The sequence below is a fragment of the Anolis carolinensis genome, unplaced genomic scaffold (assembly GCF_035594765.1).
Source record: "Anolis carolinensis isolate JA03-04 unplaced genomic scaffold, rAnoCar3.1.pri scaffold_21, whole genome shotgun sequence".
Classification (NCBI taxonomy): domain Eukaryota; kingdom Metazoa; phylum Chordata; class Lepidosauria; order Squamata; family Dactyloidae; genus Anolis; species Anolis carolinensis.
In genome coordinates, this window is record NW_026943831.1 from 1,375,883 (window position 1) to 1,394,086 (window position 18,204).

The following is an 18,204-nucleotide window of genomic DNA, read 5'->3' on the forward strand; positions in this document are numbered from 1 at the left end:
CTTTAAGCGGCTGAGGGGAAAAAGGAAGGGGCCTGAGGCTGCGAGGCATGCTGGGAGTTGTAGTCCAAAACGCCTGAGGGAAGGCCCAAAGCCGCCTTACCTGCCGCTTCCCGCTCTCCTCAGCTCTCCGCCGCCATTGAGGAACTGCCCGGAAGTGGCACCACCCCTCTAGGAAGCGGAGGCCTCCCGCTCTCGCTGGACTTCCGCCCGGTTCCAAGATGGCACCCGAAGTTAGGAGCCAGGAATCAGAATAATAGAATAATAGAATAGAATATAAAAGTGGAATCATAGAATAATAATAATAGGATATAATAATACGAAAATAGAATGATAAAATATGATATAAAAATAATAGAATAGAATATAATGTGAAAGTGGGATCATAGAATAATAATAATAGGATATAATAATATGAAAATAGAATGATAAAATATGATATAAAAATAATAGAATATAATGTGAAAGTGGGATCATAGAATAATAATAATAGGATATAATAATATGAAAATAGAATGATAAAATATGATATAAAAATAATAGAATAATAGAATATAATGTGAAAGTGGGATCATAGAATAATAATAATAGGATATAATAATATGAAAATAGAATGATAAAATATGATATAAAAATAATAGAATAATAGAATATAATGTGAAAGTGGGATCATAGAATAATAATAATAGGATATAATAATATGAAAATAGAATGAGAAAATATGATATAAAAATAATAGAATAATAGAATATAATGTGAAAGTGGGATCATAGAATAATAATAATAGGATATAATAATATGAAAATAGAATGATAAAATATAATATAAAAATAAAAGAATAGAATAACAGAATAAAAATAATATAAAATAGATTAATACAATAGTAGAATATAATAAATAATAGAATAATAGAGAATAATAATAGGATATAATAATATGAAAACAGAATGATAAAATCTGATATATAAATAATAGAATAATAGAATATAATGTGAAAATGGAATCATAGAATAATAGGGAATAATAATAGGATATAATAATATGAAAATAGAATGATAAAGTATGATATAAAAATAATAGAAAATAGAATATAATATGAAAGTGGAATCATAGAATAATAGAGAATAATAATAGGATATAATAATATGAAAATAGAATGATAAAATATGATATAAAAATAGAATAATATAATATAATGTGGAATTGGAATAATAGAATATTAATACTATAATAATAAGTATTATTTTGGTGCTAAATTTGTAAATACAGTAATTACTACATAGCATTACTGCGTATTGAACTAATTTTTCTGTAAAATTTGTTGTATAACATGATGTTTTGGTGCTTAATTTGTAAAGTCATAACCTAACTTGATGTTTAATAGGCTTGCCCTTAATCCCTCCTTATTATCCAACATATTTGCTTATCCAACGTTCTGGCGGCCCGTTTATGTTGGATAAGTGAGACTCTACTGTACTATCATTATTATTATTATTATTATGACACAGCAAACAAGATAGACATGCTGGATTTCGTATCACAAAACCACAAGTCGAACACTTCCCAAGTGTCTAGGACTGTGTGATGTATTTTCGGATGATGCGCGCAGATCCCAGCAGGGTGGCCTTTTGCAGTTGGCAGATGGTGATTTTGTCAATGTCTATTGTTTCCAAATACCGGCTGAGATCTTTTGGCACGGCACCCAGTGTGCCCATCACCACCTGCACTGGTTTCTGCCAGAGTCTTTGCAGTTCAATCTTGAGGTCCTGAGAGAGGCTGAGTTTTTCCTGTTGTTGTTGTTTCCAGTCATCATTGGAGCAGCTCCCCCGCAGGTGCCACCTTGACGTGGTGGGGGGGCTTAACTGCTCCAATGATGACTGAGGGCTGTGCTGGCGGTAGTGTAACTACCGGCAGGTCCAACCAAGCCAGAGAGGCCTCAGCTGAGGAGCAGAACTAAGAGCACCTAACCCATTAGCATTATGGAGAATCAAACCCAAACGAAGTCTATACTGGCTCGGTCGTCGCCCAGGATAAAAAGGACCGCGGTGGATGCTGCTGATTCTGGACATCCATCGACAAGTGGGCTACGGAATCATCAAACCCCAAATGAACAGTCACAGAAGCGGCAGAAATACACAATGCCAGAAAACCGCACAATTATTATTATTATTATTATTGACACAACGACATTGTATGACACAGCAAACAAGATAGATATGCTGGATTTCGCTTCACAAAACCACAAGTCGAACACTTCCCAAGTGTCTAGGACTGTGTGATGTATTTTCGGATGATGCGTGCAGATCCCAGTAGGGTGGCCTTTTGCAGTTGGCAGATCGTAATTTCGTCAATGTCTATTGTTTCCAAATGCCGGCTGAGATCTTTTGGCACGGCACCCAGTGTGCCCATCACCACCGGGGCCACCTGCACTGGTTTCTGCCAGAGTCTTTGAAGTTCAATCTTGAGGTCCTGATAGCGGCTGAGTTTTTCCTGTTGTTTTTCTTCAATGCGACTGTCACCTGGGATGGCAACATCAATGATCCAAACCTTGTTCTTTTCCACAACTGTGATGTCTGGTGTGTTGTGTTCCAGAACTTTGTCAGTCTGGATTCGGAAGTCCCACAGTATCTTTGCGTGTTCATTTTCCACAACCTTTGCAGGTTTGTGATCCCACCAGTTCTTTGCTGCTGGGAGGTGGTACTTGAGGCATAAGTTCCAATGGATCATTTGGGCCACACAGTTGTGCCTCTGTTTGTAGTCTGTCTGTGCGATTTTCTTACAGCAGCTGAGGAGATGATCAATGGTTTCATCGGTTTCATTGCACAGTCTGCACTTTGGGTCATCAGCTGATTTTTCGATCTTGGCCTTGATTGCATTTGCCCTGATGGCTTGCTCCTGGGCTGCAAGGATCAGGCCTTCTGTCTCCTTCTTCAGGGTCCCATTCGTGAGCCAGAGCCAGGTCTTCTCTTTATCAGCTTTTCCTTCAATTTTGTCAAGGAACTTTCCATGCAGTGTTTTGTTGTGCCAGCTGTCAGCTCTAGTTTGTAGTGCGGTTTTCTTGTACTGTTTTTTTGTCTGCTGTGTTTTGAGGAGTTTCTGATTTTTTACTTCAATCAAAGCAGGTTCTTCACTTTGCTTGACATATTCTGCCAGGGCATGTTCTTCTTCTTTGACTGCTTGTTTTACTTGTAAGAGTCCTCTGCCCCCTGATCTTCTAGGCAGATACAGCCGGTCAACATCACTGCGAGGGTGCAGTGAATGATGAATGGTCATGAGTTTTCTTGTTTTTCTGTCCAAATTGTCCAGTTCCACCTGTGTCCAATTTATAATGCCAGCAGTATATCTTATGACAGGTATGGCCCAGGTGTTTATGGCCTTGATGGTGTTGCCTCCATTGAGCTTGCTTTTGAGAATTTTTCTGACCCTTTGTGTGTATTCTTTGCTGACCACAGTTTTCACATGTTCATGCTTGATGTTGTCCAGCTGTAGTATGCCCAGATATTTATAGGCCTCTGGCTGGTGACACTTTATTGTTTGGCCATTGGGCATATTTATGCCCTCACTTTCAATGATTTTTCCCTTCTTCAATGCCACTGTCGAACATTTGTCCAAAGCAAACTCCATGTTGATATCAGTGCTAAAAATTCGGACAGTGTTGGTCAGAGACTGGATTTCAGTTTCCGTTTTCCCATATAGCTTCAGGTCATCCATGTACATCAAATGTGAAATTTTGTGAGAATTCTTAGATGTTTGATAGCCGAGATTTGTTTTTTGTAAGATTGTTGACAGAGGGATCATGGCAATAATGAAAAGCAGAGGGGACAATGAGTCTCCCTGGAAAATTCCTCTCCTGATGTTGACAAGTCCATAACTTTCATTTCCAACAAACAGTTCAGTTTTCCAGTCCTCCATCATGTTTTCAATGAAGGTGCCAACGTTTTTACTAATCCCGATGGCGTCCAGGCACTTGATGATCCAGCTGTGTGGGAGTGAGTCAAAGGCCTTTTTGTAGTCAATCCACGTCATGTGAAGATTAGCTTCACAGAAGCGGCAAAAATATACAATGCCAGAAAACCGCACAATTATTATTATTATTATTATTATTATTATTATTATTATTATTATTATTATTATTATTGTGTTGCGGTCAACCATGAAAATGAATCCAATCTGGCTCCAAGTATTCAAAAACACTAAAATCTGAATATATAAAAATTAATGTGGTACAATAAAACAGAACAATACAATCTCTAAAATCAGAACACTAAATAAAGAACAACACCCTGAAAACAGGGGAATTCCACACAGGAAACAATCAGGGCCAGCTAACACCTCCTAACAAAGTATTCCCATCATCAAAGTCTGGCAAATCCTCTGTTTTCTCAGGGCCACAGACAGTAGAAGCACATAAAATATCGCAAACAACACCACTCTGAAAACAAGGGAATTCCAGACAGGAAACAATCAGGGCCAGCTAACACCTCCCAACAAAAAATTTAGGAACACACCTGCAAACAGGCAAGATCTCTAAAGGCTGGAAAGTGAGTCCTACCTATGACCCCAGCAGTTCGCATACATTGGGCAGTTCAGCCTTTCTGTGGCTTCCTCCACAGCCTTCCTTCTCTTCTCCTCTCAAGTATTTAATAATAATAATAGTAATAATAATAGTAGTAGTACATTTATTTATATCCCGCCTCCATCTCCCCCGAAGGGGACTCGGGCCGGCTTACAGAAAAATCAAAATACAAGCAATGATAAAATATGAAACATCAAAGGACGACAACAGAAACCAATAACAAAATATACACAATAGGCGAAAAAACACAACACAGAATTAAAACATCAAATTAAAAACAATGAGGTTGCAATAGTGGATAAGCAAAGTGCACATTATGAGTAACAAATTTGTAAATAGATAAGTGCATTAGAATCATTGAAGGTCACATTAGGTAGGGAGGAGTCCTGAATAATATCAAGCATTTACACCTTCCTACACAACCCAGCCCAAATCTCTCTTTCCTATTGCACGAGCCCTATTCCCACTCCCTGCCCCATGTTTCCAGGCCTCGGAAGGGTTGTTCTTTCCCACTGCAAGGCCACACAGGTGGATCCGGATGTCATAGGTCCGTCCCCCGGCCGAACCACGGGCGATGGCGACAGGATTGTCTGACCAGGCCGTTGCACCGACTCTCCGGATCGGGTGCTGGATCGAAGGTGCTGGATGGGGGGTGCCCGCTGGAAAGCACCTGGTGAGAGCGCAAGATGGTGACGCTAAACGACAAATCTCCAAAGTGGCAATACAGTGTTCCCTCACTACTTCATGGTTTGCTTGTAGTGGACTCACTGTTTCACAGTTTTTTAATAAACACTAAAATAATATAAGTAATAAACATCATGATTTACCCCACCCGGGGAGAGTGCGGATGAGCTCCCTCTATTAGCTCCAGCCTCAATGCGGGGACATGAGAGAAGCCTCCCACAAAGATGGTAAAACATCAAAACATCCGGGCGTCCCCTGGGCAACGTCCTTGCAGACAGCCAATTCTCTCACTCTAGAAGTGACTCAAGTTGCTCCTGACACAAAAAAATATATTACGATTTACAGTGGTGGTGGTCTCAATCGGGAACGGGTGGCGGGGCAGAGAAGGAGCCCAAACGGCAGTGGGAGGAGGAGGCGGTGCCGTGTTCCCCTGCCTTTTCCTTCCCTCTCTCCCTCGACTTCCTTCCTAAGATCCTTGGACGTGGACAAGAACCCTGGAGCGGTGAGGGCGACCGCCTGTGCCCTTGAGCCTCGCCTTTCCTGGCTTTTAAAACAGGCCAGCGGTGGGTTAGTAGATTGGTTTGTGAGGATAATTAATGCCTCTTTGGAGCAGAGTAAATTTCCATCTTGCCTTAAACAATCCATAGTGAGGCCAGTTTTGAAGAAGGCCTCCTTGGATTCCACCGTTTTAAGTAACTTCAGACCAATCTCTAACCTCCCTTTTTTGGGCAAGGTCTTGGAGTGGATGGTTGCCTCTCAGCTCCAGGGATTCTTGGAAGATACTGATTTTCTGGACCGCTCGCAGTCTGGCTTCAGGCCTGGGTTCAGTACCGAGACGGCTTTGGTGGCCTTGGTGGATGACCTCCGCAGGGAGCTGGACAGGGGGAGTGTGACCCTGCTGGTTCTCTTGGACATCTCAGCGGCTTTCGATACCATCGACCATGGTCTCCTTCTGGGGAGGCTCTCTGGGATGGGCCTTGGGGGTTCTGCTCTGCAGTGGCTCCAGTCCTTCCTGGAGGGCCGATCCCAGTTGGTGAAGCTGGGGGACACCTGCTCGGACCCCTGGCCATTGACCTGTGGGGTCCCGCAAGGTTCCATTCTGTCTCCCATGCTTTTTAACATCTACATGAAACCGCTGGGAGAGGTCATCCAGAGTTTTGGAGTGTGGTGCCATCTCTACGCAGATGACACCCAACTCTACTACTCTTTTCCACCAAACTCCAAGGAAGCCCCCCAGATACTGGACCAGTGCTTGGTGGGTGTGATGGGCTGGATGAGGGTGAATAAGCTGAAGCTTAATCCCGTCAAGACAGAGGTCCTCCAGGTCAGTTGTAAGTCTGATCGGGGTATTGGGTGGCAACCTGTGCTTGACGGGGTCGCACTCCCCCTGAAGGCGCAGGTCCATTGCAGCTTGGGGGTCCTCCTGGACTCGGGGCTGACACTTGAGGCTCAGGTGTCGGCGGTGGCCGGGAGGGCCTTTGCACAACTGAAACTTGTGCGCCAGCTGCGACCGTACCTCGAGAAGTCTGACTTGGCCATGGTGGTCCACGCACTAGTTACCTCTAGATTGGATTATTGCAATGCACTCTACGTGGGGCTGCCTTTGAAGACGGCCCGGAGACTTCAATTAGTTCAACACTCGGCAGCCTTGGTTTTGACGGGAGCCCGATACAGAGAGCGGTCAACACTCCTATTTAAGGAGCTCCACTGGCTGCCGTTTATTTTCCGAGCCCAATTCAAGGTGCAGATTATCACCTCTAAAGCCCTTAACGCTTTGGGACCCACCTGCCTTCGTGACCGTATTTCCCCCTATGAACTTGTACGGTCTCTCCGTTCATCAGGGGAGGCCCTCCTCTCGCTTCCGTCAGCATCGCAGTCGCAGTTGGTGGGGACGAGGGAGAGAGAGGGCCTTCTCCATCGCGGCCCCCATCCCGGCTCTGGAACTCTCTCTCCAGGGAGACTGGGCAGGCCCCTGCCACCCTCCTCTCCTTTCGGAAGAGCCTGAAAACTTGGCTCTTCAACAGGCTTTTGGCGACTGATTTCCTTAGTTTGGGATTGCCCTCTTGTCCATTCTATTTTTATAGTATTTTCTTCCTTAGCCGTACATCGTCTTTAGGTGTATGCCTCCTCCAGCACCTTAATGGGACAATAGTCCCTGGTACCTACCTCTTTCCTAATCTGTACCGTACAAAACTATTTGCACTTTTTTGGCCCACTGCCCCTTTTAGGAGCCAACCCAGGTTTTTATCAAAGTGTGCTTATTGGTTATTGGTATATGTGATTTTATTTGTTTATTATTTGTTTTTATCATTAAGTTTTATATTGCTTGTTGCCTGGGCTTGGCCCCATGTAAGCTGCCCCAAGTCCCCTTGGGGAGATGGGGGGGGGGGTATAAAAAAAATTATTATTATTATTATTAATCCCTACTTTGCGGATTTTCACTTATTGCGGGTGGTCCTGGAACGTAACCCCTGCGAGATGTGAGGGGAAACTGTAGACCCACCGGAGGAAGCAGCAGCCTCTGGATCCTGCGAGGCACCACCAGCTACTGAACATCAGCTCCTTCTTGATCCAGAGGAGCAACAGCAGCAGGAGCAACAAAATCAGCCGCCCCAGGTCGGCAGGGCAGCAGCAGCGGCAGCCCCTGAAGCACCCGAAGTCGTAGGCTGCCGCCCGGTTCAACAAGCGAACACCAATGACAGCAGGGGCAAGTGGCTGCCACCCGGATCCACGGGGAAGCCGCAGTAGCCCAGGCAACGCCCAAGTTAGTAAGTCACCTCCCGGTGCAGCGAGGCGAGGATGGCACGCTCCCGGATCAATAGGCTGCCGCCCAGTATGGCCAGGCAACACCACCGGCAGGATGGTTCTTACAGCACATGATTATTATGGACTGCTCAGAGCTAATTCTGTAGCAAAGGCTGCAAGAGTGACTGCAGATTCTAAAATGCAAAGACTGTGGTAAAGAGACACGTCATGTGCATATTGAGGCAAAACAGCATGACCGCCTGCACCTCACGTCTCTGCTGAGAAGGGAGTGGTTGTGATGGAAGAAAGGAAAGTCTTCTGATGGGCAATTGCAAGGGCCACGTGTGCCTGGGACTGAACCGACTCCAGCACAGACACCAAGTGGATGCGTGGAACTGGGACCTCCCAGGGATCATAGAGAGAGAGAGAGAGAGAGAGAGAGAGAGAGAGAGAGAGAGAGAGAGGCATCGCTTTGAAGGTCAGAGAAGCAAGAAGGCAGTTCCCCTGAAGGGCAAAGGCGCAAAAAGCGCTCCTTTGAGCCTAAGTTGAAAAGCAGGAGCCCCTTCCGGTGGGGAGGGCGGGCGGGCGGGCGAGGAAGGAGACCACCAAAGTTGGAACCGCAAACTGCAAAAAGCTGTTCATTGCGTGGCCAAAGCAAGACGGCAAGAAGACATATCCAATGCAATCACAATGGGTTGCAAGGCTTTGTCACTTTCACAGAAAACTGAAAGCATGTTCTCATTGGTGTTCAAAGATCAATTAAGCCATTGGTCTAAAATTGATTAAGTCACAGGCATTTCAACTAACACACATTTCCATTGGCTTTCTATAACTCTAACAGGCAGGAAGGCAGGCACACGGGATGCCTCAAACAATGGCACAATTCCAGTCTATTGTTCTCCGACCATTAAGGCTGTCTTAACGAATCAGCCTTATCAGTTTGTTGTCGAAGGCTTTCATGGCCGGGATCACAGGGTTGTTGTATGTCTTTCGGGCTGTGTGGCCATGTTCCAGAAGCATTCTCTCCTGACGTTTTGCCCACATCTATGGCAGGCATCCTCAGAGGTTGTGAGGTCTGTTGCAAGCGTAACTCCAAACGGCTGGGAAACTGAGGGAGAACGAGCTGACTAGAGCAAACAAGCGGCTAATCTCTTGCCACACAATGACCCCCCGTTCTGGCCAATCACCTGCGTCCACTCAGGACGTCTCTTCCAGCCCAGGGACGTATTCTCCGTTGTGACCCCAATTCGGAACCACGTCCAAGAGTTGTACCTGTTCAGTCTTTAAAGGGGCCACTGCAGAGGACAAAGTAGCTCTACATGCACGTACTGTCAAAGTGAAACAACACAGAAATATCAATAACATCATGACAATTGCAATCCCAGGCAAGACCAGGGCCTTCTTCACCCATTGTAGGTTAGGAAGTCAAGAGGTGAGAGAACTCTACCAATCTGAGTTCGCAGTGAATGTGGACCTGATTGTGTTTACTATCTGGTGTATCTTTGGAGACATCTTCCTCGACTTGTCCTGATTCACTGATGTAATGGCAACAACAGATCATGTTCAACCAAACGCACAGACCTCCTTCGTTGAGCCCGAGGCCAATCTGTGCTGCATCTGGGCATTGGCTCAAGAACCTTGCAAAGCTTTTATCGTGTAGGTTGCCAATTTCTTTTCTAGTTGCACTGAAATGCACTGGATTGGTCTGATGTTGAGAGCTACTCCAACCCATAGAAACAGGATTGCACCAAATCTTTGCGATTCTGCCCAATATGTGTTGTCATGGTCATATTGGTATATGTCACGGTATGTCCTTTTTAACTCTGGCCCAGCCAAATTGTTTGCCCCATGCACAGGTCAAGCTCTGTTTGGTCGCATGTGCTTGTGTCCTGTGTGTCTGACAGGAATACAGTGAAGTCACATCTAGGGTATTGTCCCAATTGGACACGGTACATGGTCATAGTGTCCATAGAATACCTTGTTTCTATTTCATGCTCTCAAGAGACAAAAATTCAAGTAGTCTTCTTTAAATTAGCATGCTTTTTTTACTCCCAACTTCATGCATATACAGGCACATTTCTTGTTAGCTTAAACTTTAAAACATTTTGGTTTGTGTCTTTAAATTTCAGTCTTTCTAAGTCTCATCAACACTATACATCTCTGTACAACTCTCTTTCATAACCGTCTACTTCCAACTGTCATCTTCAATGGTCATCTCTCAACTGACATCCCTTAACTGTGTTCTAAACAGTCCCTGATCTGGTCACATGGTCTGCAGCATCTCCCACATCCTCAAGAACATAGTGTTAGGAAAAACTGCATACCCAAGGACACACACACACTTCAGTAATAAAACAACACATTATATACAGACAAATCATTAAACAGAGGAGGCTTGAGAAGGTTGCCTATTTCCAACAAACAGAGTCCAGAGCAGGGTGACAGGAACAGGACCAGAGTCCAGAACTGAAACCGAGGCAGCAGAGCCAAGGTCCAGGACAACAGTAAGAAGGAATGCCGTTATCTGCTCCCAAAGAGCTGGTCTTGACCATAAGATTTCAGCTGCTCTCACTTCAGCAAGCGTTCACAGATCATCTGAGAAGTCTGGGATACTTTCCTTGAGGAGGAAGAGGTCGGGTTAGAGCAATGTCGGAGTTGCAACCTTTTGTAAAAGCACTCAAGACTTGGCTGTTTGGTTGTGCATTTAAGTAAATCAGATCGCTCGGAGCACTCGGGTGGAGAGCGACTAATTAAGAAATAAAGTGAATTGAAGTGAAGGTTAACCCCTTCAAAATGACTGCAATAATGAGAAGAGTCCTCCTCTGTGGGAGACCTGCCCGCACCAGCAATCAAGTCAATCCACACAGACGGTTGTCCACGACACATAGAGAACAAAGTGGAGGCCTTCCTCTGTACTTTTATTCTCTCATTTTTTTGCCTGCCTATGGAGGGATGGGACCCTTGTTTGGGGGATTTTTTAAGTAGAATAAGAAATTTGAAGGCAGGTCTCTTCCTCTAACCGTGTGTGGATCCTCTGATGGGTAACCAGATTTCCCCTCTGACCGAAGCTCTTTCCACATTCCATGCATTGATACAGCTTCTCCCCTGTGTGGGTCCTTTGATGGGAACGCAGACCTCCACTGTGACTGAAGCTCTTTCCACATTCCATGCATTGAAACGGCTTCTCCCCTGTGTGAGTTCTTTGATGGGAACGCAGATTGCCACTCCAACTGAAGTTCTCTCCACATTCCATGCATGTATATGGCTTCTCCCCTGTGTGAGTCCTTTGATGGAAACGCAGAACTCCACTTTGGCTGAAGCTCTTTCCACATTCCATGCACTTATGTGGCTTCTCCCCTGTGTGGGTCCTTTGATGGCGACGCAGCTGTCCACTCTGACTGAAGCTCTTTTCACATTCCATGCATTGATATGGCTTCTCCCCCGTGTGGGTTCTTTGATGGAAGTGCAGAATGTCCCTTCGACCGAAGCTCTTTCCACATTCCTTGCATTGATATGGCTTCTCCCCGGTGTGGGTTCTTTGATGGGAATGCAGATGTCCAATCCGACTGAAGTTCTCTCCACATTCCATGCATGTATATGGCTTCTCCCCTGTGTGGGTTCTTTGATGGGAACGCAGATTTCCAATCTGACTGAAGCTCTTTCCACATTGTATGCACTTATGTGGCTTCTCTCCTGTGTGTGTCCTTTCGTGGGTATGCAGCTGTCCGCTCTGGATGAAGCTCTTTCCACATTCCATGCATTGATACGGCTTCTCCCCTATGTGGGTCCTTTGGTGGGAACGCAGAGCTTCTCTGTGACTGAAGCTCTTTCCACATTCTATGCATTGATACGGCTTCTCCCCGGTGTGGATCCTTTGATGGGAATGCAGATCCCCACTGTGGCTGAAGCTCTTTCCACATTCCATGCATGTATATGGCTTCTCCCCTGTGTGGGTTCTTTGATGGGAACGCAGAATGTCACTGCGACTGAAGCTCTTTCCACATTCCATGCAAGTATATGGCTTCTCCCCTGTGTGAGTTCTTTGATGGGAAAGCAGATTGCTACTCCAACTGAAGTTCTTTCCACATTCCATGCATGTATATGGCTTCTCTCCTGTGTGGGTCCTTTGATGGGAACTCCACTGTGCACTCTGACTGAAGCTCTTTCCACATTCCATGCATGTGTATGGCTTCTCTCCTGTGTGAGTTTGTTGATGTGTAGTAAGAGAACTTCTCCACATGAAACATTTCCCACAGTCCATACACTTATGCAGCTTCTCCTCTATATGTGATGTGGAATGGGGATGAAGGTTTTCCATTGTTTTAGATTTATGATTCTGATATTATGCCAGAGGTTCACAGATATGAACTCCTGAACAGCACAGGATTTCCTCTTCTCAGTCTTTGTATTTCGTAGCCTTCTGATCTCGTACCCAAACCTCTCTTTTAACAGCACAATCTCCCGTTTCCTTCAAGTATGTTGCTTGAAATATGTCTTTCTCTTACTTATACCTTATTCTTGCCAGTGCAGTGAGCCTTCATTTCAGTCCTATGGCATCGTTAGGGCAAAGCTCTCAAAGGTTGTTCTTCTCAAGGTGTGTTTAGAGGTTACCTGCCAGACAAATGAGAGGAAAACCAGACTTATTAATCTATCCCTTCCTCTCTCAATATTCAAGATGGCTTCTCTCTCCATATTTCTTATCCCAAAATCCAAGATGGCTGCCTTTCCCTAATATCCAAGATGGTTAACTTATTAATGTCTCCGAATATCTGAGATGGCTGCCCTCTCCATGGATCCTTCATTCTCCCAATATCCAAGATGGCCGACTACTTAGTGAATCCCAACAACAGGCTTCTCAATGAATGTTTACTAATATCCTACTTGGCCGATATCTAAGATGGCCAACCATTCCCAATATCCAAGAGGACCGCCCTCTCAATATAGCCCCCTGCTAGTATCTAAGATGGCGAACTTCTTAATAAAGCCCTTCTCCCAATATCCAAGATGGACACCCTGTTGTAGTTGAGCCAGCTGGCAATATTACAAACGGTAGTAAAAGGACTAGTAGGAGGAAACGGGGTAATATTGAGCAGCTGCCTGATGAGGAACAACAAAGGAAACGTATTCAGGAGATACTTATGGCACTGTCTGAAGAAGACACGTTTGAAGGGTTTTCAAGTGATGAAGAGTCAATGATTGAAGAGGGAGACGGAATGGATATGAATAGAGGAACTAAAAGGGTTACTCGGGAGCAGGAATCAGATGAGGAAAGAGAGAGAAAGAAGCTCCGGGATACACTTACTGCTCCCATAGAATATGAGTCGGTTTTGGGTTCCTCTGGGGATGATGGGTCTGGGAGTGATGAAAATGTGGAGGGCACATCAGACTGGACTAGGGTTCAGGACATGAGGGATGTGTTTGCAGAGTTAACTTCTGGTGATACATTTGTGGGATTTTCGGGGCAGGACGATTGGCAAGCAGCTGATACACCCGGGGCATGGGGAGACCCAAGTCTTGACAGAAGATGGAAGAGTTGGAGGGATGATGGGCGAGGTCCACGTGTAACGACAGGAACAGCTGTGGGGGATGATGATGATGTGGAGACCAGCTCATCTTATGATGATGATGATGTGTAAGATAAAAATAAGGTCTAAAGTGGGGATTCTTTGCAGAAGACAAAGTGTCTTTTTTGGCGTTGGTTTGTCCCTGCCTGTGTTTTCCTGTTGGGCTTTGGGTCCTGGCTCTACAGCTTGGCGTTCCTGGTTCCTGTGTTTCTTGGATTCAGATTGGACTATTGTGTTTGCAGCTTTCTCCTTCCCTGGACTTTTGGACTGGTGACTTCGGCTTTGTTTGACGACCTCCGGTAACAACGTTTGGATTGGCTAATCATGTTTGCAGCTTTCTCCTTCCCTGGACCTCTGGACTGTCAACTTCGATCCTGTTTGATGACCTCCGGTAACAACGCTTGGTTTGGCTAATCGGGATTGCAGTTTCTCCCTTCCTGACTGTCTCCACTCCGGTTTGGATTACTCTCTTCTGAGAACTGCCTTGGAGTGGCTGTTGTCTGGGTGGCATTCTCTCTCCTGGCTCCTGGCTGACTCAACAGCGGTTTGAAAAGACATCCTGAGGACGCCGCTAATCTGCTTCTTTTGTCTTTTGAACTTTGACAAGTTTCGCTTTCCTTTGAGTACAGCGCTGCCTCTTGGGAGGCTGCTTCAAGCGCTGTTTGTTGCCGGTTCTGTTGACTGCATTAAATCCAGATTATTCTCCTATATAATCCGGATTATTTTCCATTCTTCCTTTTTAGCCCGGTTTGGGTTTATATTTTGAGTTTTGGTCAGAGACACTGCAGTAAAGTGTTTCTGAGCCTGTTTTGAGTGACAATAAACCTTTTGTTTATATTGTTAATTGAGTGTGTGGCTTTCTGAGGCGTCTGTGTTCTGACACATCTTCTCAATATAATAATAATAATAACAACAATAGCATCAGTCACAGAAGTGGCAGAAATATACTGGTCCAGGATCCAGGGAGCTTACTTGGATTTAGATGGAAAAGAGTAGTAGAATTGTGTGTCATCTGCATAGAGATGGCACCCAAATCCAAAACTCCGGATAACCTCACCCAGTGGCTTCATGTAGATACAGAAAAGCATGGATAATTTATTTATTTTATTTATTTATTACAATATTTATATCCTGCCCTTCTCACCCAACAGGGGACTCAGGGCAGCTTACAATAAAACGCATATATAAAAATTATACAGTACAATATAAAATAGTTAAAAATTATAACTGATAAAAACACATCATAAAATGTACAGTGTAGATATGTGAGATTAGATTACACATTATTTAAAAAAAAAACCTGGGTCTGTTGACTGAGTTCAGCGTACATGATAATAATTAACGCTGCCAATTATTATTCAAAAGCCTGGCCCCATAACCAAGTTTTAACCTTCCTACGGAAGGATAGGAGGGAGGGAGCCTGCCTGACTTCACTGGGGAGGGTGTTCCATAGGCGGAGAGTCACTACCGAAAAGGCCCTGTCTCTCGTCCCCGCCAGCCGCACCTGTGAGGCTGACGGGACCGTGAGCAGGGCCTCATCTGATGATCTTAAGCTCCGAGGTGGGTCATAGCGGGAGACACGTTCGGAGAAATAAGCTGGGCCGGAACCGTTTAGAGCTTTATACCGTGTTTCCCTGAAAATAAGACAGTGTCTTATATTAATTTTTGCTCCCAGAGATGTGCTAGGTCTTATTTTCAGGGGATGTCTTATTTTTCCATGAAGAAGAATTCACATTTATTGTTGAACAAAAAAAATGAACATTTATTATATACTGTACAGTAGTTGTCATCACAAACCAGCATAACCAGACAAACTGTGAATCCTATCAAGAATTTCTTGTTACTACCATTATTTCCATGTACAACGCTCTATGGTACGTACATTTACCAATCCTGCATGCTCTGGTGTTCTGTTCGTTGGGCATGCTTCCAAACACAAACTTTGCTAGGTCTTACTTTCAGGGAAGGCCTTATATTTAGCAATTCAGCAAAACCTCTACTAGGTCTTATTTTCCGGGGATGTCTTATTTTAGGGGAAACAGGGTAGGCTAAAGCCAGCACCTTGAATTGTGCTCGGTAGCTAATCGGCGGCCAGTGGAGCTGGTGTAACAGAGGAGTAGTGCGCTCCCTGAACGCCGCCCCAGTTATTAACCTGGCAGCCTCCCTCCCGTTGGACTAATTGAAGCTTCCGAACAGTCTTCAAAGGCAGCCCCACATAAAGTGCGTTGCAGTAGTCTAAACGGGATGTAACGAGAGCGTGGACCACCGTGGCCAAGTCCGGCTTCCCAAGGTACGGTCGCAGCTGGCACACGAGTTTTACCTGTGCGAAGGCTCCCCTGGCCACCGCTGAGACCTGGGCTCCAGGCTCAACGACGAGTCTAGGATCACTGCCAGACTGCGCACCTGCGCCTTCAGGGGAAGTGCGACCCCGTCCAACACAGGCTGTAACCCTATACCCTGTTCGGCTCCAGGCCTCTGCCAAAGGGAGGGAGAGCCCCTTCGTTACGGGGGTGCTCCCAACCGCGGGGAGGCCTCTCCATGGGGGCGAGGGCTGAACCGGGAGGCCCTGCAAACAGCGGCTCCCGATCCAGCCTTCGTCCCCGTGGAGAGGCCTCTCCATGGGGAAGAGGGCTGAACCGGGAGGCCCTGCAAACAGCGGCTCCCGATCCAGCCTTCGTCCCCGTGGAGAGGCCTCTCCATGGGGAAGAGGGCTGAACCGGGAGGCCCTGCAAACAGCGGCTCCCGATCCAGCCTTCGTCCCCGTGGAGAGGCCTCTCCATGCGGGCGAGGGCTGAACCGGGAGGCCCTGCAAACAGCGGCTCCCGATCCAGCCTTCGTCCCCGTGGAGAGGCCTCTCCATGGGGACGAGGGCTGAACCGGGAGGCCCTGCAAACAGCGGCTCCCGATCCAGCCTTCGTCCCCGTGGAGAGGCCTCTCCATGGGGGCGAGGGCTGAACCGGGAGGCCCTGCAAACAGCGGCTCCCGATCCAGCCTTCGTCCCCGTGGAGAGGCCTCTCCATGGGGACGAGGGCTGAACCGGGAGGCCCTGCAAACAGCGGCTCCCGATCCAGCCTTCGTCCCCGTGGAGAGGCCTCTCCATGGGGGCGAGGGCTGAACCGGGAGGCCCTGCAAACAGCGGCTCCCGATCCAGCCTTCGTCCCCGTGGAGAGGCCTCTCCATGGGGACGAGGGCTGAACCGGGAGGCCCTGCAAACAGCGGCTCCCGATCCAGCCTTCGTCCCCGTGGAGAGGCCTCTCCATGCGGGCGAGGGCTGAACCGGGAGGCCCTGCAAACAGCGGCTCCCGATCCAGCCTTCGTCCCCGTGGAGAGGCCTCTCCATGGGGACGAGGGCTGAACCGGGAGGCCCTGCAAACAGCGGCTCCCGATCCAGCCTTCGTCCCCGTGGAGAGGCCTCTCCATGGGGGCGAGGGCTGAACCGGGAGGCCCTGCAAACAGCGGCTCCCGATCCAGCCTTCGTCCCCGTGGAGAGGCCTCTCCATGGAGACGAGGGCTGAACCGGGAGGCCCTGCAAACAGCGGCTCCCGATCCAGCCTTCGTCCCCGTGGAGAGGCCTCTCCATGCGGGCGAGGGCTGAACCGGGAGGCCCTGCAAACAGCGGCTCCCGATCCAGCCTTCGTCCCCGTGGAGAGGCCTCTCCATGCGGGCGAGGGCTGAACCGGGAGGCCCTGCAAACAGCGGCTCCCGATCCAGCCTTCGTCCCCGTGGAGAGGCCTCTCCATGCGGGCGAGGGCTGAACCGGGAGGCCCTGCAAACAGCGGCTCCCGATCCAGCCTTCGTCCCCGTGGAGAGGCCTCTCCATGCGGGCGAGGGCTGAACCGGGAGGCCCTGCAAACAGCGGCTCCCGATCCAGCCTTCGTCCCCGTGGAGAGGCCTCTCCATGGGGACGAGGGCTGAACCGGGAGGCCCTGCAAACAGCGGCTCCCGATCCAGCCTTCGTCCCCGTGGAGAGGCCTCTCCATGCGGGCGAGGGCTGAACCGGGAGGCCCTGCAAACAGCGGCTCCCGATCCAGCCTTCGTCCCCGTGGAGAGGCCTCTCCATGCGGGCGAGGGCTGAACCGGGAGGCCCTGCAAATAGCGGCTCCCGATCCAGCCTTCGTCCCCGTGGAGAGGCCTCTCCATGCGGGCGAGGGCTGAACCGGGAGGCCCTGCAAACAGCGGCTCCCGATCCAGCCTTCGTCCCCATGGAGAGGCCTCTCCATGCGGGCGAGGGCTGAACCGGGAGGCCCTGCAAACAGCGGCTCCCGATCCAGCCTTCGTCCCCGTGGAGAGGCCTCTCCATGCGGGCGAGGGCTGAACCGGGAGGCCCTGCAAACAGCGGCTCCCGATCCAGCCTTCGTCCCCGTGGAGAGGCCTCTCCATGCGGGCGAGGGCTGAACCGGGAGGCCCTGCAAACAGCGGCTCCCGATCCAGCCTTCGCCCCGTGGAGAGGCCTCTCCATGGGGACGAGGGCTGAACCGGGAGGCCCTGCAAACAGCGGCTCCCGATCCAGCCTTCGTCCCCGTGGAGAGGCCTCTCCATGGGGACGAGGGCTGAACCGGGAGGCCCTGCAAACAGCGGCTCCCGATCCAGCCTTCGTCCCCGTGGAGAGGCCTCTCCATGGGGACGAGGGCTGAACCG

General features: G+C 47.9%; 1 protein-coding gene across 5 annotated transcripts in view; it reads right to left on the reverse strand.

Annotated features, from left to right (window-relative positions):
- The window catches only part of LOC103281476 (zinc finger protein 84), a 60,657-nt gene that overhangs the window by 32,820 nt on the left and 9,633 nt on the right, over positions 1-18,204 (reverse strand). For 2 of the 5 annotated variants that reach the window (XM_062966468.1, XM_062966469.1), the window contains exon 2: positions 10,350-12,613. The exons of 1 other annotated variant lie outside the window; for it this stretch is intronic. In XM_062966468.1, coding sequence (XP_062822538.1) covers positions 10,980-12,320 — 1,341 coding nt within the window. In that variant the 5' untranslated portion in view covers positions 12,321-12,613 and the 3' untranslated portion in view covers positions 10,350-10,979. Of the gene's footprint in view, positions 1-100; positions 238-10,349; positions 16,114-18,204 lie in introns of those variants that run through there. 2 more of the 5 variants (XM_062966470.1, XM_062966466.1) reach the window with 2 other exon arrangements.